At 45.5% G+C, this 23,979-nt stretch overlaps 1 protein-coding gene across 3 annotated transcripts in view; it reads left to right on the forward strand.

Annotated features, from left to right (window-relative positions):
* LOC120300059 (beta-1,4-galactosyltransferase 3-like) overlaps positions 1 to 23,979 on the forward strand; it is a 36,823-nt gene that overhangs the window by 5,592 nt on the left and 7,252 nt on the right. Inside the window, exons 2-4 of one of the 3 annotated variants that reach the window (XM_039325570.1) lie at positions 2,455 to 2,634; positions 15,831 to 16,177; positions 22,930 to 23,165. In XM_039325570.1, the coding sequence (XP_039181504.1) occupies positions 15,916 to 16,177; positions 22,930 to 23,165 (498 nt within the window). In that variant the 5' untranslated portion in view covers positions 2,455 to 2,634; positions 15,831 to 15,915. Of the gene's footprint in view, positions 1 to 2,454; positions 2,635 to 11,364; positions 11,457 to 15,830; positions 16,178 to 22,929; positions 23,166 to 23,979 lie in introns of all 3 variants that reach the window. The other 2 variants (XM_039325569.1, XM_039325568.1) reach the window with 2 other exon arrangements.

Here is a 23,979-nt window from a genome sequence, read left to right on the forward strand (position 1 = left end):
AGGAAGAAAATGCTACCGGTAAGACTCTGTAGCACATGTACAAATCTTCACTTGCCTTCCTTTTTCCTTAATAGTTTCCACGAATGAAATTAATTGTCCATATTTACTATGGCAACTTCCTATTTTGAATGAATGGCACACAAGCAATGTTGTCTTGAGTTAGTCTGATCAAAAATAATTGTAAGAAGTAATCTACTCCTGAGGGTGGTGTCACCCTTGTTTGTAAAGATTGATTATTGAGCGTTGTGCCATCAAGTCCTTTTTGACTCCTGGATGACTTTAAAACGGCCTCTGGATAACTCAAAGGGGCTTTGGAGTAGTCTCTTCTAGATTATATTTAGAATTTAGGGTCACTTTCTACAGGTATAGTACATGCCTTTTGAGTGCTGTGTTGGAGGCTGCATTCTAAAAAGGAGTGATGAAACTAGAAAAAGCCTGGATTTAATTTATTTTGGTTAAAATTGCAGTAAATCTATTATTTGTAATCATATTTAATCATATTTTTTTACTTTCTCCTATTACATTAAAAATTACAGTTCAGTGTGTCTCAGCAGATGATTTGGTGATTTATACTGTGTTGACTATGATTCTTATTTATCCTAGCTTGAAGTTTTGATTTTTTGGTTCTTTAATGTAACCTGTTCAGTTATTCATAATTAATGAATGTATGGAAAAATTATAATCACATACAGGTTTTTAAATCTCCTGTATATTTACCTCCTGAATATTTACCTTTTAAAATTCTCTTTGCCATTTTTTCATGTTATAGTTCAGTGGTGGCGAACCTATGGCACGGGTGCCAGAGGTGGCACTCAGAGCCCTCTCTGTGGGCACACGCGCCGTCACCCCAGTCCTAGGCCTTCAGCTAGGTTTTTATAAAACCTTTTTGCTTTAGGCCTCTGCCGCTGTGTAGAAAAAAAAAAGATTCAATCAGTCAATTCCAACTTCTCAGAGGAAAAAAAAGATCTTGCAAAGTTGGAATTGATTGATTGAACTTTTTAGTCCCACCCAGTCTGCCGTTACCACCGCAGCCATGCCCACCCAATGGGCCACGCCCACCCAATGGCCACACCCACCCAGTGGGCCACACCCATTAGGCACCCGATGATGCATAAGTGGGTTTTGGGTTGCAGTTTGGGCACTCAGTCTCCAAAAGGTTCACCATCACTGTTATAGTTTATAGCTCTTCTGTAAAACCTTTATATGAAAAAAACCAGGCAAATGAAAAATTACACTGCAGCAACTTTTAGAGAGTAGGAATCACTCTAAAGGCTTTTAGAGTTGCACATCCTGGTTACTCATCTGTGAGAGTACGGGAAAAGTTCCTAGAAGAATTCATGGATTCAAATGAACCCACTGGATTGTGTTTTGAATGTATTAAATCAAGATCTGTGGACTTCAAAAAAAAAAGTTAATTACTCATGCCCTTGAATTTAAGTTGTCAAAATGGATTGGATATTATGTGCAAGCTGGGGCTTGTTTCTTTAAATAACAATAACAACCCACCCTTCTTCTAGATCAGATAGCCCTTTAAGAAAGACTAGATCCAAGGGTGGAATCTTGGTAACCTATCACTGTCTGAGCAACAGAATGCAAAGTCTACTCTGGGGATTGGAGTTAATGTACCATTGCTTAACTCTGGTATGGCTTCTGTGCTTTTCCCTAGAGAATAATAAGTAAAATAAGCAGCCAAGAAATAGTCTAGGAGGTACGGAAAAACATCCGAGTAATGGTTTGATTCTTGAGAAGGATTCTCTTGTTTTGTTGTTTGAATTGGAATTATTCTGTGTCATTCCATCCATGTTATTGTAGTGAATGCTGGGCTCATCTTGAGAAAAAAAATTGGAAATGTTTAGCAAATGACACGAGCTAGTTTAGAGAGCTGTTATCTGTTGAAGAAATGACATCTGGTATTGACTAAGTTCTATCCTTGTTCTGAATGCACTACACATTCTGGACCTATTACACCCTCCCCTCCACCCACCCCTACAGTTTCCTGATTTTGCTTTGCACCAGCAGCTTTCCACTTCCTGTTTAAATTGGCTGAATGCTATTGGCTCGAAATGATTATATATTACTCTGAGTAAATGCCAGGTTTTGCCCGTCTGCCTTAGGGCTTGTTGGCCTGGCTGCATGCCCCAGTTCTAAGTTATCACATCTTTTTAGTGTCTCTGATTCATTGCAGAAATTCTATTGAAATTGGAAGCAGGCAAATCCTGCATTCCAGGAAACAAGGATTTACCATATTTCTGCTGAATAAACAAAGCTGCCTTAATGTGAGTTGGGTGGCCATATACATTTGCTTAATAAATAAATATTTTTTAATGTATGTTGGCACAGTATTTTTTACAAGATTTGTGAGGTGGCCACGTAGCTAAGGAGTTGACAAGCTGGATAGCCTCCATTTCTCTCTGAAGAGCAACAATTTCAGGGCTTTTTTTTTTTTTTGTACAGTACTGCTTTATCCTTAATATGAAGCACTTATTTCTGAATGAACTGATAGAAGACTTGGAAAAGTGTTGTCCCCAGATTAAAGAGCCAGGCTGCTTCTTCAGATTTGAACAGAAAGGTTGATTCATGGCTGTGTCTCTGCCCAGTATGGACTCCAGGAAGTTTTGTTCTATGTCACAGAAGGTACGTAATTTTCGACGTGAATGCAGAGCTGTAAGTTAATAATTGGACCCTTCTGATTCAGCCATAAGGAGCCAGAGGGGTACAACTTTCAGGTTTTGCAATCTTTAGCTGGGATGCAGCTGATAAAATCGGCTAAAAAATGCCAGGTTTATTTCGTCCAATGTTGGTGAGTAAGGCAGTTTGTGGTGCATATTAATTGTTAGAGAAGAAAAAAAACCTCAGTCTTGTCAATGCAGAGAGTTTCCTTGGGACTCAACTCAGCTGTGAAATGGGGACTGCTTAGAGCAGAGGCAACTTTAAGCTGGCTGAGGAATTCTGGGAGTTGAAGTCCACAAGTCTTAAAGTTGCCAAGGTTGGAGTACATTTCAGATCTATCTATAGAGTTGTTTTGTCTTCTGAACAATAAAAGTCAGAGAAGAGCGGGTCAACTTATTCTCCAAAGCACTTAAGGCAGGAGAAGAAGCAACAGATGGGAATTAATCAAGGAGAGAAGCAACCTAGAACTAAGGAGAAATTTCCTGACAGTGAGAACAATCTATCAGTGGAACAGCTTGTCTTCAGAAGTTGTGAATGCTCCAACACTGGGTTTTTTTTAAAGAAGAGATTGGACAACCATTTGTCTGAAATTATAGAGCTTCCTGCTTGAGCAGAGGTTTGGACTAGAAGACCTCCAAGGTCCCTTCCAACTCTGTTATTCTGTTGGCATTGGAGGATATAGTGTTTAAAAAAATTCTACCTAAATGATTTTTTTCATATTTTGAGCATTCATTATTAGACAATTCAGATGGGTTTTTTGCATTCCTAGATTTTCCTCCTTTATATTGTTGATGATATTTGCACCTCCTTTACAAAATATGGAAGCTATTTAAGTTGAAGAAGTAGATATATGGATATTTCTGCATGTTCTGAAGGAAATGTTTTACTAGATAAATAGCGTTACTTGAAAGGCTTTATAGGAATAGCTGTCCAATATCTAGCTCAATGAAAACCCATGAGGTCAGGTCTTCGGTAATCCCCCATAACTTTTACTAAGATTTCAGGGACAATTTGCCCATCTCTTAAAAGTAGCTACGTTGCTCTTTATTTGTAGAAGCCGTTTTCTTCATTGCAGATGAAAAATTCACCTACAGTAGATGAAGACATCCTCCGGTCCAGTTGCTATTCTTACAAATTGTGCAGATATTGATGTACCTACTTTCCAAGGGATTAATTATCTGCTTTTTATTCCTCTCCGTTATTTGTAAACAGAGGTGGATGGGTTGATTAAACAAAAACACTATTTACACAACTTTACAGATCCATTTTCTTATTACAACTCTTGCATGTTGTTATTTCCCATATATTTATATATGGATTTAAGGCACATTTATACAATGCTTCCTGTGTTTCGCTTTCTTGTTTGTTGGTAGATTGGGTGGTTTCATTCTCTTCTGCTGGAGGTATGAAGTGGCTTCTTGGTAGGGACAGGACTGTAGAGCAGAGGTCACCAGCCTGTCTCAGTTGGCGGACCGGAGAGAAAGGGAGGGGGAAGGATTTTACATGTGTGTGCATGGGGCCACGAGCACACATGTGACACAAGCGGGTCGGGGCTAGTGCTTGTGTGATTTTTGCTAGCCCTGCCCCGTTCTTGCATGGCACAATGCCCCATTTCTGCCTCAAGGCATGGCAGCATCCCATTTTCGAGCCCCACGATGTGGCATCAGCCCGTTTTTGCACCCAGTGGCAGGGCAGCGTCCTGTTTTTGCACCCCAGTGGCAGGGCAGCGTCCTGTTTTTGCACCCCAGTGGCAGGGCAGCGTCCTGTTTTTGCACCCCAAGGCACGGCAGCATCCCATTTTCGCACCCGAAGGTGCGGCGTGCTTTTTTCACACCCCACAGCTATGACACTAGCATGAGAGGGGGGTGCGTGCACACGTACACGCACTGGGCAGCCTGTCCTGTGGCCAGTAGGCCATGGCCCACTACTGGGCCACGGCCCACAGATTGGGGACTGTAGAGAATATGTTGTTTAAGAATGGGAGGGCAGCATTCGGCTTTGCAAAATCATTATTATTGTTAGTTGCACAGCCAAATGTTCAGACTGGACTTGGCATTTTTATCTACCTATCAAGTCAGGTCTATGGAGATTCTCAGTCATCCAAGTCATGGTTGCCCCAAAGGTGATTTTTTTCAAGAGGCAACTGGACTTTGTTTTTCCTTGAAGATGTTTCATGAAGCTTCTTCAATTCTGACTGCATGGTGGTGAATGGAAGGGTTTATATTCGTTGCAGCTGTCTGGTTGTTTGCATTCTTTCTGAAACCCTTTGCCACCACCTATCAAGTCCTTTCCGAAGATCAGGGATAGGGAGATTTTGTTTGATAGTGTTAAAAGGGATCATTGCAGGATGTAAGCTGTTCCAAGTAAAATTGCCTTTTGCAATTGACTGATGGTTTTATCAATACCAAAGGTATTCAAATGGTGCTCCAGATGTTTAAGGACTGTACCCAAGGCATATATCACTATTGGTACTATTTTTGCTTTCTTTTGCCATAGTCATTCTACTTCTGTTTGCAGATCTTTGACTTTTGTGATGTTCTGCTGTCTCTAGGTACTGTCACACCACTATTCAGACTTTATTAAGGCTGGGGTGTTAAGTGGCAGGTGCCTATTTGTTTGAATTCTAAAATAGACAGTTGTTATTTCATGCAGAGGTTCCAATTGATCATTGTTGCACTTTGTTTGTAGTTAACATAATCAGCATTTTTTATAAAACCAGAATTATATGACCAATCAACTCAAACTGGCATCCAATGGGTAAAGAGTAAATCAACTATTAATATACATCAGCTTATACAGAAATCTGGCCTCATCTTTTCAGAGTTAAGAAATTTTTATTAAAAGCTATACCATTTTGTAAACTACAGCTCACTTCATGAGCTTCAGGGAGTGGCCATGGAACAGTAGCTCACAAAAGCTTTCCTTTTAATAAACTCCATTACAATAGTTTGAAAAGGTGCCACAAGACTCCTTCTGGTTTTTGACTACCATAGTGAAAATATCTATGTCCCCCTACAAAGCTGAGATATGATCCATATACAAACCATGAGTGTATATGTATATGTTACTTCCCAGCTACCACACATCACACTTAGTTGATCTTCCTGCCTCCTCCTGCTCTCAGTGCTTCAGGGAGCCTTGCCAAGCAGAAATAAAGGCCTTTCATAGTGAAAGAGTAACCTTAAAGCATTCCTGTGGGGATTAGCCAAATCCCAAGCAGAACAGCTTTTTCCATAAGAATCAGATTGAATGGCATGCTATCAATGAAACATGATCATTAAGGAAATTATAAGAAGGGTGGTCTTGGCCAGTCTTTGGGAGCTGGGTCCTTCAAAATGTTTTTCTCTGGTAATGGAAAGGGGATGGATCAGGCATTGACCCAGCAAGTGAAAAATCTCTTATTTTGCAATTTTCATTCCTTAATGATGATGTGTTTGAGATGAAGAAATATGAAAGAGCTGGGAAGGGCTATTTGTCAAATAGTTTTGGTTTTACATTCTTGAGTTAATTTTTTCTTACTCACTGATTAAAGAAGGCTGTCAGAATTGGGCAATCACTGTCCTTTCCCTAGAGGGGAACTTTATCCTTGAAGATACCCCCCCCCATTAGTCTTTGTCCAATATTACCTCAACTTGGAGACTCAGAATGTAAGTTCAAGGAATAAGGTCTCTTTAACGTGGCTGGCCAATGTTCTGGACACTCTTTGGTTGGTGGTTGGATTGATGTGCTTGTGGAGATCCCAGGAAGAAGCTGGCAAAGTATGGTGAAGGAAAGGAAGAGGAAGAGGAGCAATAGAAAGGGGGGAAAGGGGGTGGCTTTGGGGATTTTCAAGGAGCTTTAGACCAGTGGTTCTCAACCTTTTTAATGCCGCGACCCCCAACCGGTCGTAAGTTGAGGACTTTCCCTGCCCGGGCGCTGCACATGCGTGGTGTTGCCCCCTGTGCCGGCCGAGGCGTAGCTGGCAAGCGGCAGAGATGGCACAGGCCGACCACCGGCTGGGCCACCAGCTGGCCCAGCCCAAGGGAGGCAAGGCACCTGCCAAGCCCCACGCGCGCCAGCAACCCTCCCTGCGCCCACCAGCCTCCCACCCCTGGCCCTCTTTTACTTACATTTTTAGTAGTTGCTCAGCAGGGAGGGGTGGAAACTTCCAGACAGCTCGCCTTCGTTGCAAACAACTTGCAGCACAGTTTGCAGAATGAGACTTTTGGTGGGCTCAGCAGGGCAGACAACCTGGACAATTCCTATTGGCTTTTAAAAGCCAATAGAATTAGACTCTATTCAAGAGAGTCTATTCTATTGGCTTTCAAAAGCCAGTAGAATAAAAGGGAGTAGCACAGCTAAGGAAAAGGGGAAAAAAATGGCAGACTGTGTTGTTTGGCGACCCCCATGAAATGGTCGTTCCACCCCAAATGGGGTCCCGACCCACAGGTTGAGAACTACTGCTTTAGACAATGTTGTGACAGTTCTATCTGACGCCTGCATATTTGGAGGGCAGGAGAAGAAGGTTGGGGAGATAAATGCAGATCAGGAAGTTAGGCATAAACAATATTTTCTCAAGCCTTCGTCTTAACTTGGGTAGCAGCCCATTGGGATTTTATTAATTTATTACCAGTTAATGAGCTGTCTATATGTCCTTCAATTGCATTAATTGATCAGTTTTATTTCATAAACATCAACATGTTTCCTCAATTCTACAGTATAATGATGTTGTAAACTCCACACCAAAGTCCAACATGGGCTTGCAATAAATTCCCAATAAAGACACTAATTGGTTTTGGGTGTGATATTATAGGATGAGGAATTTGCAGGGAGCTTGGCATAATTGAGGAACTAAATGCCACAAGTATTGGATTTTATTCCTCCATGGGAAGGAAGGGAACACAGTTCATTGCCTCCTGTGTCTCTTTTTCTGAACCTCAGGGTTTCTCTTAGGTGTGTTTATTTCAGTAATAGCGCTGAGATCATCTCTATTGAACACTGATCAGTTTAATTGACTCAAGGCAGCTTTTATCTGTTCTTTATTGGCAGCCCGGACCTGTATTAGAAGCAGAAAGATAGCATTACTTGATTTTCATCTCTTCTTTACTGGCTTTGCTGATCAGCTCTACCCTTACTTGCATCCTGCTCTTTTCCTCTCTTTGCCTTGAAAATGTGAATTAGGGATTTCACTCTGCTGTAGACAGGAAGCTATGTCAGGGCACATAGCAAAGTTGAGTAGATTGTGCAAAAATGCTGGATGCTCAACATTTTGCATTTCAGTACACAGCTACAACCCCATCATTCCTTTTTGTGGGGCATGAACCAAGATTATTTGTAGAAAAGAGAGGGAGGGAGGGAGAGGGAGGGAGGGAGAGAGAGAGAGAGAGAGAGAGAGAGAGATCCACATCCCTTCAGGATCAGTTGTGATCTTTTCCAACTAATAATTCCCAACATACTTGACAGCATTTAGGCTTGAAAAATTACTCATTAACTCCACCACTTCAGGTAGTGGAGTTGCAGTTTCCAAAAAGGATGTCTGTGGAAGTGAAATTTATTTGGCATTCATGTTCCAAATGACTTGACATACATGACACAAGCAGGCTAAAGTTTATGGAAAGTCAATAAATAGCTAATGAATGAAATGGTATTGTTTCCTAATAGGAAATAAACTGAAAAGCTGTTATGTAACACATACACACACAACACATGTCCTTAATTATAAGCAAATAGTTTTCTGCATTTGCATGCCAACTGTAAAATCAGTTTATGCTTTTTTTGACGGTTATGAAGCAAATCATGTATTTGCATATTAATGCTGGAACATTATTTAAAAACAACAACAACTGAAAGCAGACAAAAGAAACATTCTATAAAAGTCTAGCTTAGGATAGCATAGCAATTTTTGAGGATGAAAAAGGATCTCACTGGAATTAAAAAAGTTTCTTAGTATGCTAAGTCCCTTCCTAAGTTTGGAACACAGCTGCCTTCTTAATAGAGGTTTAGAGTCGGGAGTTGTGTGAGAGATTTTAAAACAGTTGATAAGTTTTCTATAGCAAACTCTTTCCAAAGGTAATATTCTCCTGGGGGAAGAAGCCCTTTAGACATACTCTTTCCTCTTCCCCCCCCCCCCACATAAGCTTGTGACGTCTTACTCAGAAATCTTTCCTGCCATTTCCTTGTTCCTCCTTAGTTGCTGCAAACTGGCATGATGTCAAGATACCTATTGTGTTCAGTAGGGTAGGTGTACCATGCAATCCTAGTGGGTCTCTTTGAGCTGAACAGGGAAATAACACTGATGCTTGCTTGCAGCCAAGGAATTTGCCCTCCTTCTGTGTTGCAATCCAGTCCTTTGAGTAGAAGCCTTGTCGGGTCCCTGAGCTCCTGCTACTGAGTCAGCAAGGATTGAAGTTAAGAGTTTCGTGTGGAAGCGTTCATCCTAAAGAACCCAAACTGCAACCTGGGGAAATCCAGAAGCAAACCAGTTTAGAATGCATAAAGTGAGGTGCCAGGAAATATTATGACCCCCAAAAGAACCAATGTTTTCTGTTCATCTGCCGTTTAGCAGCCTTCCCCCTCTTTATTGCACATATTTGCAATAATGTGTTTGCCTATCCATTCTCCAGCATGATAGATGTAGCATCCACCGGTGGATAATCTCAGCCTTCCTGCTCAGTTGAGACTAAGACAGAACTTTAGCCACACCTTCCTTGGGCAGTCCTTTCCCCAGTTTTGTCTTAGTCTCAGCTCAGTAGGACACAATTTTTGTAGCTCCTCAGTTAGGCTAATTCAAAAAAGTTGTTTTAGGATAGGAAGAAGAGTTTTTGTTTCAGAATTTCCTTTATTTACTTGATAGTTGTGGTTGTTCAAGTTAGAAGGATTTTAGTTTAGTGTTAGAGCTTCGTTGCCAGGAGGCCTGCCTGGCCTCAGGGGATCGATTGGAGCCACACAGGAGAGTTCGTCAATTTTAGCTCTCCTCAGCTGATTTTCACGACGACGGAGGTTTCCGGACGAGAAAAACAGATGCGGTTTCATCGTCGGTGTTTCGGGAAGCGATCGGAGCGGCCGGCCGGGCTGCAGCCTGCCTACCTTGTGGCCACGAGGTTCCGGCAAGAATCTGACCGCAGCGAGGGCTGTGCAGCTTAACCGCAAGTCTTGTTGCCTTATAAGAAGGGGAAATAGAGACTTATTTTGTTAAGGTTCCCTTGGGCTGCAGAGCAGAAAGAAGGCTTGCGGAGGCTTAATTGATATTCTCTCTGACGTCACCATTTTGGGTGGCAAAGAGACTAGTGGCCGCCATTTTGACCCACACACTGCGTGTGGCTGCCATCTTGAAGGAACGTGGATTGAGGCCTAGATCTGGCCGTTTCTCTTTCAAGTAGCCTGCTGTGCTAGGCTCTCAGAGGGGTTTCTAGAAGATATTAAATATCATTATTCTATAAGGATTCAACAGAAAGGAGGTGCGAGTCTCATTAGAGGATATCTATTTGATCACCTACATATTATTGGCTGATAATTCTGAGGGAGAATTTTGGAAGACCTGTTCTTATTAGCTCACGGCGCTGTGTCGCAGGGCCTAAGCAGACAGTTCTAGTGAGCTGTCTGGCTGTTTGTCATTGCGGTTGTTCAGGGCGTGGGAAGCTTCCCTCCCAGACAACTAGATCTGCGTGCTTTTACCCCCACTCCTGAGCATCTCCTATCTGGAAGATCCAGTGCGCAATGGCAGATAGTGATACTCCTCAGACATCGCAGGGTTCTGATGTTCCCCCCACACAATCTAAATGCAGATCTTCTGATCTGAGCACGGGGGGGGGAAAGAAAAAGGCTAAGACCAAACATTTGGCCCCCAAAGAACCCTCCAAGGCTGCTGAGCGAGAGGCCTCGAGGAGACATCTGGCACTGGAGAGAGAATTCTCTAAAGTTCAAAGGCTCAGGTCCAGCGAAACTGAAGTGGTTCCCCCTGCTTTGCTGGATAACTCACCATTTGAGCCTCCACTGGTGCCGTCTTATCAGGCTCCCAGAGCTTGGTCTCCTCAAGGGGGAACTGAACAGGTTGGTCTCCCTCCTCCTATTCCTCCTATTCCTCCACCTCCTCCTCCTACTCCTTCAGTTCCTTCTGCTACCATCACTCCACAGGCTCCTGAAACCACTGCAGCTGGTGTTGGTTCCGCAGAGCAAAACTTATGGGCACAACAGTTCCAGACATTTATGCACCAGGCCTTTGATCAATTTATGGCATCTTCCATGGGATAAAGGTCTTCACAGATACCGCCTCCTCCACCCTTGTCCGTAGGTCGCACTGGGCAGGTCCAGTCAGCGTGCTCGGGTATTTCTAAGACTTCGTCTCAGCTAGATGAAGCGGAGTCTGTGGACCTGGAGACAACTGACATCCCTTTGTCAGAGGATGAAGAGGTGGCCCCGTATCCGACTCCAAAATCGAGTCTTTTTGATCCTTCTCTGTTTAGGTCACTATTGTTAAAGGCCTGCACCATGGCCAATTTGGTTACAGAGCAGGAGCCTAAACCATCTACCTCCACCGCACAGGAGTCTAATCCATTGTTTGCGGTACAGGTTGTGGAGGAAAAACAGATCCCTTGCCCGGCTGTTTTCTGCACTAAGGTGGAGAAGCAGTGAACTTCATTGGCCACTCTACCTCCACCCAATAGCATGGAAAAGAAACTGTTCAATGTCTCATCTGCATTTTCTTCCCTCCTAGAGGTACCTACAGTGGATACTCCCTTAACCTCACTGTTCTCCACATCCACGATTCCTGGAGATATGGCGGAGGCTCTCAAAGCAGAAGATAAAAGGTTCGAGTTTTGTCTCCGCAGAGCTCACCAGGCTTCGGCCTGGGCAATCAAGGTGGCAACGTCCTCGTCGTTTTTCGCGAGGACTTCCATTATGTGGCTCCGTGAGTTACAGGCTCTAATTCCTCCAGATCAGGTGCATGCACAACAGACCTTAGGTAAGCTAGTGGCTGCAACAGAATATATGGCAGATGCATCCCTCCACTCAACCAAGTATTCCGCTAGATCTATCGCAGCCACGGTAGCATCACGCAGACTGTTGTGGCTCAAACAATGGAGGGCTTATCTAAAATCAAGGTGGCGCCTAGCTACAGCTACCTACAGTGGTACTCAACTGTTCGGCCCAGTCCTGGAACCATACCTAATAGAAGGGAAGGACAAGCGAAAGACCTTGGCTCACCCCTCCAAAAAGGCGGATAGGAGACCCCAACAGGAATTTCGCAGGCAGTCTTTTCGTGCCGGAAGTTCTTGGGAATGGAGGCAGCCCTTTCGAACAGGGCAGTCCTGGGATTGGCCCAGAGGTTCCCGATCCTTTTACCCCAGACAGGATCGCCAATAGGACCGCCAAAGTTCAGGAACCAAGGGTCAATTCCAAACCAAGCGTCCCTTCAGAGGAGCTGGGGGCCGCGCATACAGGAAGTCTAAGTGATGCCAAATTGGATCCTCCTATAGGCAGTCGCTTAGCTCTGTTCAGTGACACTTGGGAGGTTACCACCAACGATATCTGGGTAAGGGAGATCATAAGATTCAGTCTAGCCCTAGAATTCAGATCCATTCCCCCGGACTGCTTCATTCAGTGCCCATCCTCAAGGCACGCAAGGAAGGCCGAGTTAGTATCCAAGGCCATATCTCACTTGTTAGAAATAGAGGCCATAGAACCAGTACCTCTGGACCAAAGGAGAAAGGGGTTTTACTCCATTCTGTTCGTGGTCCCCAAGGCCTCGAGGGGTTGGAGGGCGATTTTGGATCTGAAGGGACTAAACTACTTCCTAACCTACAGGAGATTCAAGATGCAGTCCCTCAGGTCCCTTCTGGCCAGCATCAGGAAGGGAGATTTCCTCTCTTCCATAGATTTGACAGAGGCTTATCTTCATGTTCCCATCTGACCCCATCTCCGCAGATTCCTTCGGTTTTGCCACACGCACAGGCATTATCAGTACAGGGCTCTACCCTTTGGCCTCTCATCGGCTCCTCGGGTGTTCACAAAGCTATTGGCGGTATTAGCGGCCCATCTCAGATTGATGCCGGTGCGAGTGCAATGCTACCTGGACGATATAATTATCCAGTCCAGTTCATTCCGTTCTGCCCAAATAGACTTACAGATTACAATAGATACACTCCAGAGGCACGGCTTCTCCGTGAATTTCAAAAAGAGCCACACGACTCCGACTACTCGGATCTTACATCTAGGGGCAGTGATAGATTCGAACCTGTGCAGGGTTTATCTCTCCCAGGAACGCAAGGACAGCATCAGATCTCTAGTTCACGAGATCCAGAGAGAGAAGGTAGTTCTACTTGTCCAGCTGTCTCAGCTGTTGGGAAAGATGGTCTCATGTCTGGGAATAGTGCCGTGGGCCAGACTTCTCCAGTGGTTCCTACTCCCTTTCCAGAAGCGGAACGTGAGTGCATCCACACGGAAGGTGAGGGTTCCGCATCACACACTGCTGTCACTCCAATGGTGGGCGTTGTCAGCTATACACAGGGGGTCCCTTTTCAATGAGCCTTACAGGCTCATACTGACCACAGACGCCAGCCTGTTCGGATGAGGCACACACATACAGACACACATGGCACAGGGTCAATGGTCCCAGTCCGATCTCACACACAACATAAATTAGCTAGAACTCAGGGCAGTACACCTTGGCACTTCGCCAATTCTCCACATAGTGGCAGGGAAACACGTCCTGATAATGACGGACAATGTCGCAGCCAAAGCCCATGTCAACAGGCAGGGAGGGACCAATTCATGGTCCTTCATGCAGGAAGCCCTGGCACTGGGCTGTGGGCAGAGTCCAACCTGGAATCCATCAGCGCAGAACACATATCCGGGGAGGCGAATCGCCAAGTCGATTCACTAAGCGGGTGACAGTAGACCACTCGGAGTGGCGCTTGGATCCAGCCCTGTTCAGGGAAATATCGGACAGATTCGGACAGCCTCAGGTGGATCAGTTTGCTTCACCAACAAACGCCCAACTACCCAGATACTTCACGAGGTTCCCGTCACGGGGGGCGGAGGGAACGGATGCTCTCCGCAGCAAGTGCCCCGGGGGACTTCTTTACACATTCCTTCCACTTCCACTGATCCCAGCAATCATCCGAAAACTTCTCCTAGAACAGGCAGAAATAATCTTACTGGTCCCACACTGGCCAAGGTGACCGTGGTTTGCCGACCTCGTGGATCTGTCGATCTCCCCACCGTAGAAGATCCCACCAGATTGTATCTCACTCAGGGTCAACTCCAACACCCAGAACCACAGTGGCTTCAACTAGATGCTTGGCACTTGAGCGGGAGAGCTTGTCTAGGCAGTCCTATTCATCTGGAGTGATTGCCGTAATTCAAGCCTCCAGACGTCCTTCAACCAATAGGATTTATGATGCCACGTGGAAACATTTCTGCACGTGGTGTAGCACACTGAAAATTAACCCACTGGCGGTCACCATCCCGGTCATATTAGAATACCTTTTGGAGGGCCTGAACAAAGGACTGTCTCATAATACCATTCGCAGACAGATTGCAGCCTTATCCACTGTGCTCACATGTGAAAATCAGGTCCAGTTATCACAGTGGTTCTGAACCTGTGGGTTGGGACCCCATTTGGAGTCGAACGACCATTTCACGGGGGTTGCCAAACAACGCAGTCTGCCATTTTTTCCCTTTTCCTTAGCTGTGCTACTCCCTTTTATTCTATTGGCTTTTGAAAGCCAATAGAATAGATTCTCTTGAATAGAATCTAATTCTATTGGCTTTCAAAAGCCAATAGGAATTGTCCAGGCTGTCTCTGCCCTGCTGAGCCCGCCAAAAGTCCCATTCTGCAAACGGTGCTGCATCAGTTGAGTAGTCCTCGACTTACGACCGGTTGAGTAGTCCTCGACTTACAACCGGTTGGGGGTCGCGGCATTAAAAAGGTTGAGAACCACTAAGTTATCACATCACCCGGCAGTTACGGCCTTCCTTAAGGGAGCCGTTAACACTAATCCCCCTGTGGTACATAAATATCCCACATGGGACTTACCAAAGGTGCTACATGTCCTCACAATGTCACCATTTGAACCCATTAGATCTTGCTCACTACACTTTCTTTCCTTGAAGGTAGCCTTTTTGGTAGCCATCACATTGGCAAGACGTATTTTGGAAATGGCCGCACTCTCGGTTAGGAGTGACCTGTGTATTTTTCTGGATGACAGAGTGGTCCTTAAATTGGATCCTTCTTTTATTCCGAAAGTCAATACCTGGTTCCATAGGTCTCAGGATCTGGTTCTTCCGGACTTTTGTCCATGCCCGTAACATTGTCTGGAAAAGTTGTGGCACACCTTAGACGTGCGCAGGGCTTTGCATCACTATGTGAAGTGAACTTCAAATTTTCGCAGGACGGAGGCACTGTTCGTGTCCTTCCAATCTTCTTCCATGGGTCTGAAGGTGTCATCTTCAACCATTGGAAGATGGATCAGGGCGTGCATATCTCATGCATATAAGGTTAGAGCCGGTAGCACACACTGATCGAAAACTTTTCTCTTTAGGCATTGGGGGAGTTGTTCTTGAAAATTATGCTTAGCTTTCTGAATGCCTCATTTACCCACACAAGCCCTTTTGCCTCATCAAGGCCCTGATCATACAGGGAGAATTACAAGATAGATAGATAGATAGATAGATAGATAGATAGATAGATAGATAGATAGATAGATAGATAGATAGATAGATAGATAGATAGAGAGAGAGAGAGATAGATGATAGACAGACAGACAGATGTAGATAGATAGATAGACAGACAGATGTAGATAGATAAACAGACTGACAGACACAGACAGATGTAGATAGATAGACAGACAGATGTATATAGATAGATAGATAGACAGACAGACAGATGTAGATAGATAAACAGACTGACAGACACAGACAGATGTAGATAGATAGACAGACAGACAGATGTAGATAGATAGATAGCCAGACAGACAGACAGATGTAGATAAACATATATACAGACAGACAGACAGACAGATATATATATAGATAGAGATAGATACACAGATAGATTTAGAGAGATAGAGATTGAGAGGGCTTCCGTAGGGACCAAACTTTAGTTTCTTTAAAGGGCTGCATTTTTAATGGGCGAGTCTGAAAGTGAAGCTCTCTAATTCACTCTTTTCAACTCCCAACAGGTTGGTTTTTTTCCACCCTCCTAATTGCTGCGAGCCATTTCAGCCCAGGGACACTATGGACAGATGATCTTGGCTCTCCGCCGCCATGCTACAGATGCGTGGCCGCTACCTGCTGCTCTTCCTGGGGGTGCAGCTGGTGGTGATGGCCCTGCTGTACCGCGAGGGCTACCGGAAGCGGGTTGCTTATTTCTTAGGCATTTTTTGCAAAGGGGGCACATTGACTATGCTGGGTGGCTTCCCCAATGCATCGCTGCCAGGGGACGTCTACGCCAACCTCAGCCTGATTCCTCGGCCTCCTCTGCCCCCCGAGGAACTTCCCTATTGCCCTGAAGTCTCGCCGTTTCTTGGTAAGTGAACCAAAACTCTTGATAATCAGTTCTTATTCCTTTGGATGTCAGAATCCAATTATATTTCATCTCTAGTTATTGACTATGAAAAACCCCATTTCTGCCCTCTCTGGATTCTGTCATATGATGAAGGGGAAGGGAGGTGAATAATGGGGTTTTATGGCCCTCACTTCCTTCAGTACCACTTCAAAAGGGACTGAATGTGGATACCACCAGAAGGACTAACCATAACAAAGGGGCCATCAGCTTTAATCTACTCCCCTCTGACGTCTCCCGCCGGCAGTGAGGAAAAAGGGGGTGGAAATGTAACCCCTGGGATTGTCAGTGGAAAGATGATGGGGTGGGGTGGGGCTGCTGGGGACCCCTTAAAACCTTGAACCGTAGGGCTTGGGCCCCAGGTGCTGTCTAGAACGCCTGCAACCATTTTCTCTTAATAAAGGATGCCTGTTGGAAGAAATATTCCAAGAGTTCTGTCTTCTTAAGATGCAAAGTGGGGTGGGTCCTTACATTAGACAGGACCTGCAGAATTAGTCCACCTAATTCTGGAAGGAAGAACCTGGAAGGAAGAACCTGGCCGGGGGACTTTGCAAAAATTGCCTTGTCAGACGGCGGAGCAAGGAAGGGAGAAAACTCCCTGGAAAGGGAGTCGCTGCCCTGACTGAAATCCTGCCAGATGTCGGGATCTGAAAGGTCAGATTCCTCAGGAGAAGAGATGGTGGAGACATGGGACCACAAACCTCAGTGGTCAATGGGTGTTGGAAAGAAAGGCAAGTGGGAAAAGAAATCAGGAAAGGTGACTCTGAGACGGGGGGGCCAGCCAACCAGAATGGAAGCAGGAGATGGACAAATCCCTGCACGCAAGTGAAGAGGAAGGGAGCTGGGCACCGTACTCGGGCTATATCCTAGAGAAAGCTATCGACCTGATGAAGAGAACTCTCAGCTCCCTAAGAGAGGAGAATTCTGAGCCCTATGGCCGCCCCAGCTCCTGGAGCCACAAAGGGAGAGACACCGAGGGGAAAGTGGAACCTGCAGCCCCGGGGACATCTGCTGATCCAGTAGTACCCACTCCCTGCCAACCCACAGATGGCAATCTGGATGGAAGACACTACCACCGACAATGAAGGCACAGGTCCATTCAAAGACTCCCGCTGCTGGACATGAAATTCAAGGGGGAGCCAACACGCTTGGGGTTTTTCCTAACCCAAGTCCTCAGCTACATGGAGGAATACGGGTGGGACATCCCCAGTGACAAAGCCCATATCCGGATTGTGCAATCTGCCCTGGACGGGCCAGCCATAGATTGGGTGGTGAACTTGCACGACTCCAATGCCCCAGAGCTCAACGACTTGAACCGTTTTATGTCCTCTGAGAAGGCAATTTGAGGGCCCCCTGGCTGATTGCAAAGCCCGCAAAAGGATAAAAACGATGAGGCAAGGCAAAGGCCAGTAGCAGAATATACGCAAGAATTCCGGGCCATTGCCAACAAACTGAACTGGCCGGAAGACATCCTCCTTAGCCATTTCAAAGACGGACTAAATTATGACTTATATGACGCTTGCCTGCGCCGAGGGGATCCACACCAACTTGAGGAATGGTACGTCTTGGCAGAGGAAGCAGAGATCGACATATTGAAGAGACACCGCTGAGGAAAACAATGGAGCCGCTCCCCGCCTGAGTTGACACACGAACCAGTGAAGCCATTGGCTACAGCCAAGAAGCAAATGGGGTGTTTCAAGTGTGGGAGAGAAGGGCATCGGGCTGTAGAATGCCGCTCAAAAGCCCCCCAGTACAACCCAGACAGATCACCAGCCAGAAAATCCGTAAAGTCTCCAGCTAAGCCAAAAGAACCTGTCATGAGAATGATGGAGGCTGTGGAATCCCCCACCTCTGCTCATCAGGGGGAAAGAACTCCAGCCTACACTGCAGGGCCGGTGGATGCCTCAGACGACAGCTCGGAGGGCGAACCCCTGGTAAGTGGATGCATCGCACCCATCCTCAAGACAGTGACTATATTAATTCCCCCCATGCCTGAAGCCGTGAAGGTGAAAGCCTTAATAGACTCTGGCTGCACCCGCTGCCTCATTAGCCCGACGCTAGTGGGGAATCTGGGCATTCCGTCAAAGAGACTGGAACAACCAATCTCATTTGGCCAGTTAGATGAGTCCATAGCAGGGGGGTTGCCAGCTACCCTAGCCACTTTACCAATACACCTCTCCCTGGGCAAACATGAGGAAGACATAATGTTTGTGGTGACCCCAGGCGTGGAATGCCCAATGATCCTGGGGATGGAATGGTTAAAAAAAATGGAACCCCTAAGTGAATTGGAGGACGGCAGAAATCAATTTCCCAATGGGGGACCCTATGGACTTAAAATCCCAAGGGGGGGCTACCAGAATTAAGAAGAGAAAAAGCATCCATGGGAAAGGAAAAGGGACTACCAGAAATACCAGAGGAATACAGAGACCTTGCTGAAGTTTTCAGTGAGGAGAGGGTGGATGAGCTCCCCCCCCACTGACCCACGGACTGTGCCATTGAATTCAAGCCTGTGGCAAAACTCCCGAAGCCCAGATTATACTCCATGAGCCCAAAGGAGAAGGAGGAAATGGAAAGATTCCTAAAGAAAAATCTAGAAAGGGGGTTCATTGAGCCAGCCAAGCCTAAAGTGGCTGCCCTGGTCCTCTTTAGAGAGAAAAAGGACGGCTCTTTTCGCTTATGTGTGGATTATAGGGCCCTGAATACAATCAGTGAAAGCAACCTATACCCTCTGCCCCTCATGAAGGACATGTTGTCACACCTCTCGAAAGGGAAAATTTTTTCTAAATTAAACATAAGGGAAGCTTACTATCGCGTGAAAATTAAGGAAGGGGATGAATGGAAGACCGCTTTTAATTGCCCCATGGGGTGCTACCAATTCAAAGTCTTGCCATTTGGATTACAAGGGAGCCTCGCAGTATTTATGCAATTAATCAATGACGTTCTAAGGGAGCACCTATTTAAGGGGGTCCTGGTTTACTTAGACCAGTGATTCTCAACCTTTCTAATGCCGTGACCCCATAATACAGTTCCCCATGTTGTGGTGACCCCCAAGTGGGTGTGGCCACCAATAAGAGGGAGTAGGACAGCTAGGGAAAAGGGAAAAAAATGGCGGACAGCATGGTTTGGTGACCCCTGTGAAATGGTCATTCGACCCCAAATGGGGTCCCGACCCACAGGTTGAGAACCACTGACTTAGACGATATTCTTATCTTCACCGAATCAAAAGAGGAACATGTCAACTTAGTCAGAGCGGTCTTAAAGAAACTGTGAGCGGCCCACCTATATGCCAAACTCTCGAAATGCGAATTCCACCAGGAAAGGTTATTGCATATCCCCCCAGGCATTGAAATGGACCCAGAGAAGGTCAGAGCAGTATTAGAATGGGCACCACCCCGGACAAGGAAGCAACTGCAAAGTTTCCTGGGCTTCGCAAACTTTTACCGCCAATTCACCCCCTCATTTGCCCAGATAGCCCTGACCCTCACAAACTTACTAAAAACGAAGGGAGCATCCTCAGTAAAAGCTAGCGAGCCACTAACATGGACAATGGAGTGCCAAGAGGCATTTGAGAGATTAAAGAGACTTTTCTCTGCCGAACCAGTACTGAGGCACCCAGACATGGATAAGCCCTTCGTAATACAGGCGGATGAAGTGATGTGGCAATGGAGGCTGTACTATTACAAGAAAACAATGAAGGGGTATTGCAATCCTGTGCATATACATCCAAGAAACTCACGGAAATGGAACAGCGCTGGCCCGTATGGGAGAAAGAGGCATACAGGATACGTTGGTCATTATTCATGTGGCGCCAGTTCCTTGAAGGCAACAAAATGCCTTTCCAGGTGTGGACAGACCCCCCAAATTTGGAAGCCTTGAAAACACCCAGGAAGCTCAATCCCAAGCAAGCCCGCTGGTCCCAGCATTTTCACCAGTTCCAATTTACGCTCAAGCATTTGCCGGGGGGGGGGGAGAACTTCCTGGCAGATGCACTATCTTGCATGCCCCAATATAACAGCACGCGAGCCACCGACTCTAAACCGATGATGGTAGAATCACAACTGGCAGCACCAGTAACCACCAGAGCCCAAGCTAAATTAAAACCACAGCTGGGCAGCCAAACCGGAATTGAATTCCAGAAAAGTTTGGAAACAGATGAATGGTTCCAGAAAAATAAAAATGTGTGCACAATGAAAGACGGGCTGCCTTGGGTGGGGGAAAAGTTATATATACCAACAACCCAAAGAGTCACATTCATGCAGCTTTGCCACGACACAAAATCAGCAGGGCATTTTGGATTTGTAAAAACATTACACTTAATTAAAAGGCAGTTTTGGTGGCCAACCATAAAAAAGGACATAGAATGTTACGTGGCCAACTGCGCAAAGTGTGCAACTGCAAAGAAGTTGTAAGGGAAATCGCCCGGACTGTTACAAACAGTGGCAAATCCCTCAGCCCCCTGGAGGGAAATAGCCATGGATTTTATAGTGGAATTACCAGAAAGAAATGGGAATACTGTTGTCTGGACGGTCACGGACTTGTTTTCCAAACAGGTGCACTTTATCCCTTGCCAAAAGATTCCCACCGCAAAAGCCTTAGCGAAACTTTTCGTCCAGCACATTTACAGATTGCATGGGGCACCCCAATGTATCATATCTGATAGGGGAGTGCAATTTACGTCTGCATTTTGGAAGGAATTTTTATCCCTCTTAGGGACCGCTCAGGGACTGACATCTAGCCATCATCCACAAGGGGATGGACAATCAGAACGCTGTTACTCAGTACTTGAGCAATATTTAAGATGCTTTATTAATTTTCAACAAACAAATTGGACGGACTTACTCCCTTTCGCAGAAGTTGCCTACAATAATGCAGTCCACTCCAGCACAGGTTACACTCCTTTTCAAATAGCCACTGGTCAAAGTTTCAACCCCATGCCAGAATTAATCCCAAACAAACCGGCGATCCCATCACTGAAAGAATGGATGGAACAATTATAAAACACCGGGCCAATAGTTAGAAAAGCACTAGATGAAGCTAGGCAGGCATACAAAGTACAAGCCGATTAAAAAAAGGGTTGAGCCTATACCATTATAGGAGAAATGGTGTACTTATCTACAAAATACCTAAAGTCCCTACAACCTTGTAAAAAACTTGGACCAAAATATATAGGGCCTTTTCCAATTAAAAGAATCATAAACCCAGTAACAGTAGAATTAGAATTACCCAAAAATCTCAGGCAAATACATCCAATTTTTCATTGCAGCTTGCTGAAAAGAGAGCATCAGTCATCGTTACAGCCAAAAATCTCCCCACCACCACCTCCAATCATGGTGGCGGGTGAACAACACTTTGAAATAAAGGAAAACTAGATTCTAGGAGATATCATGGAGCGACTCAGTACCTAGTAGCATGGAAACACCTCCCTGCCTCACAAAATGAGTGGGTCCATAAATGTCATGTCAGAGCCCCGAAGCTATTAAAGAAGGTTCACACAGATCCTAACAAGCCTGACTAACTTGTATACCTATTTTGTTTTCTTTCAGGTGGATCTATCTTATTTTTAAGGGGACAGGATGTCAGAATCCAATTATATTTCATCTCTAGTTATCGACTATGGAAAACCCCATTTCTGCCCTCTCTGGATTCTGTCATACAATGAGGGGGAAGGGGGGTGAACAAAGGGGTTTTATGGCCCTCACTTCCTTTGGTACAACTTCAAAAGGGACTGAATGTGGATACCACCAAAAGGACTAACCATAACAAAGGGGCCATCAAGTTACATCTATTCCCCTCTGAAGTCTCCCTTCCGCCGGCAGTGAGGAAAAAGGGGGTGGAAATGTAACCCCTGGGATTGTCATTGGAAAGATGATGGGGTGGGGTGGGGCTGCTGGGGACCCCTTAAAACCTTGAACCATAGGGCTTGGGCCCCAGGTCCTGTCTAGAATGCCTGCAACCATTTTCTCTTAATAAAGGATACCTGTTGGAAGAAATATTCCAAGAGTTCTGTCTTCTAAGATACAAAGTGGGGTGGGTCCTTACATTGGACCTAGAACTTGAGTTTTGTTTCAAGGCTGAAGTGTGTGGCAAAGGGAAAACACCAGCTTTCTTGAAAATAAGACATCGTTCCTGACTAGACTCAGGGATGGCTAAGTTTAAATGTTGCATTGTCGAAAGGACAGGTGTGGGGGTTGGAGAAGAAGGGGAGAGGGAGAGGCAGGTAGTACAACCAATAAGAGAAGTCTGCCCAGGCAATATCCTGCTGGAGTTATTCTTACCAAGGTCTGCATAAACAGACTTCCCCACCCCTTTCAGGCACAGTATAGAACAGCACTTCTCAACCTTGGCAGCTTTTAAGGCGTGTGGACTTCAACTCCCAGAATTCCCCAGCCAGCATGGTCCACACGCCTTAAAAGTTGCCAAGGTTGAGAAACACTGGTATAGAATATTGGACAGCTTTACTTAGAAGAAAAAAATTGTCCAGAGACTTATATGTTGAGGCTTGGCCACTCATTGAATCTGCTGGTTCAAAAAGAGGATAGCAAGCCTCAGACTCCTGCAGCCTGACCCATTTTCTTCCTTGATGTGTTGGGTAGGAATTCTCGGAGTTGAAGTCCACACATCTTAAAGTTGCCAGGTTCGGAAAACACTGCTCTAATTCGCTGATCTATGGGGCAGCAGGAAAGAAATGGATTAATAACATCTCTGCTCGTGTGCAGGAGGGCCCATTCGAGTGACGCTTCCCTTAGGATTAACGCTTGAAGATGTCTTACGGAGGAATCCCTATGTGACCAAAGGGGGGCGTTACCGTCCCCCCGACTGTGACTCCATTCACAAAACAGCTGTCATCATTCCCCACCGGAATCGGGAACAACACCTCAAGTACTTGCTGTATTATTTGCACCCTTTCCTGCAACGACAGCAGCTAAGTTATGGCATCTATATCATCCATCAGGTACGGCATGATTCAGTGGTGAAGCTGGGAACAAACTCTCCTACCTTTGTCAGCATAGTTCTTGAAAGGTGTTTGGGATGAAAGCAAGGAGGGCAGGGTTGCAGTAGACTGGGTCCTCCCCATTTTTCCCATTGTGGAAAATTGACAGCCCCAATCTCCAGTTCAATGAGTGGTCTACACCTGCGACCCAAGATTCTGTGTCTCAGTCAATGGAAAGGAGGCTGTTCTGATGGTATGTCCACCAGAACATTCCCACCTGGTAATATGGAGAAGGGAGGTGGACCATTACCAAAAGAAGATTCCTTCGTGTTGGGCAGAGAGGAAGTGTGAAAAGGGGATTAGTAACTCACCCTTAGTTTTGCTAGGTCAGTGTTTCTCAACTTTGGCAGCTTTAAAATGTTAGGTGGGGAATTCTGGGAGTTGAAGTCCATACATCTTAAAGCTGCCACGATTGAGAAACACCGTGCTAGGTATAAGTTGATCTGGAAAATTGCTTTGGCAGGCTTTCCACCCTACTAGCCATAAAGATTTTTCTAGAAATCCAACTGTTTCCTGAGTTCTCCAGCACTGGAGATGGAGAATCCAGCAGTGGGTTTAGACTGTATTCCTGCCCAATCAGATGAAGTCAGCCAAAGTTGCCACACCTGTCCTGGACCATAGAGATCCCAATCTTGACTTGATCTCGCCCAGGACAGACGTTCAAGTTTGGCTCTTAGGCAGGTACAGTCTCCATTGGTGGATTTTCAGTTCCCCAGTTGCTAAGCCGTGCTGTATTCAGCACAGAATTTGGCTTTTTATTAACAATTTGATCTAC

The sequence above is a fragment of the Crotalus tigris genome, unplaced genomic scaffold, assembly GCF_016545835.1.
Source record: "Crotalus tigris isolate CLP2741 ecotype Arizona unplaced genomic scaffold, ASM1654583v1 scf7180000024338.4412243, whole genome shotgun sequence".
NCBI lineage: Eukaryota > Metazoa > Chordata > Lepidosauria > Squamata > Viperidae > Crotalus > Crotalus tigris.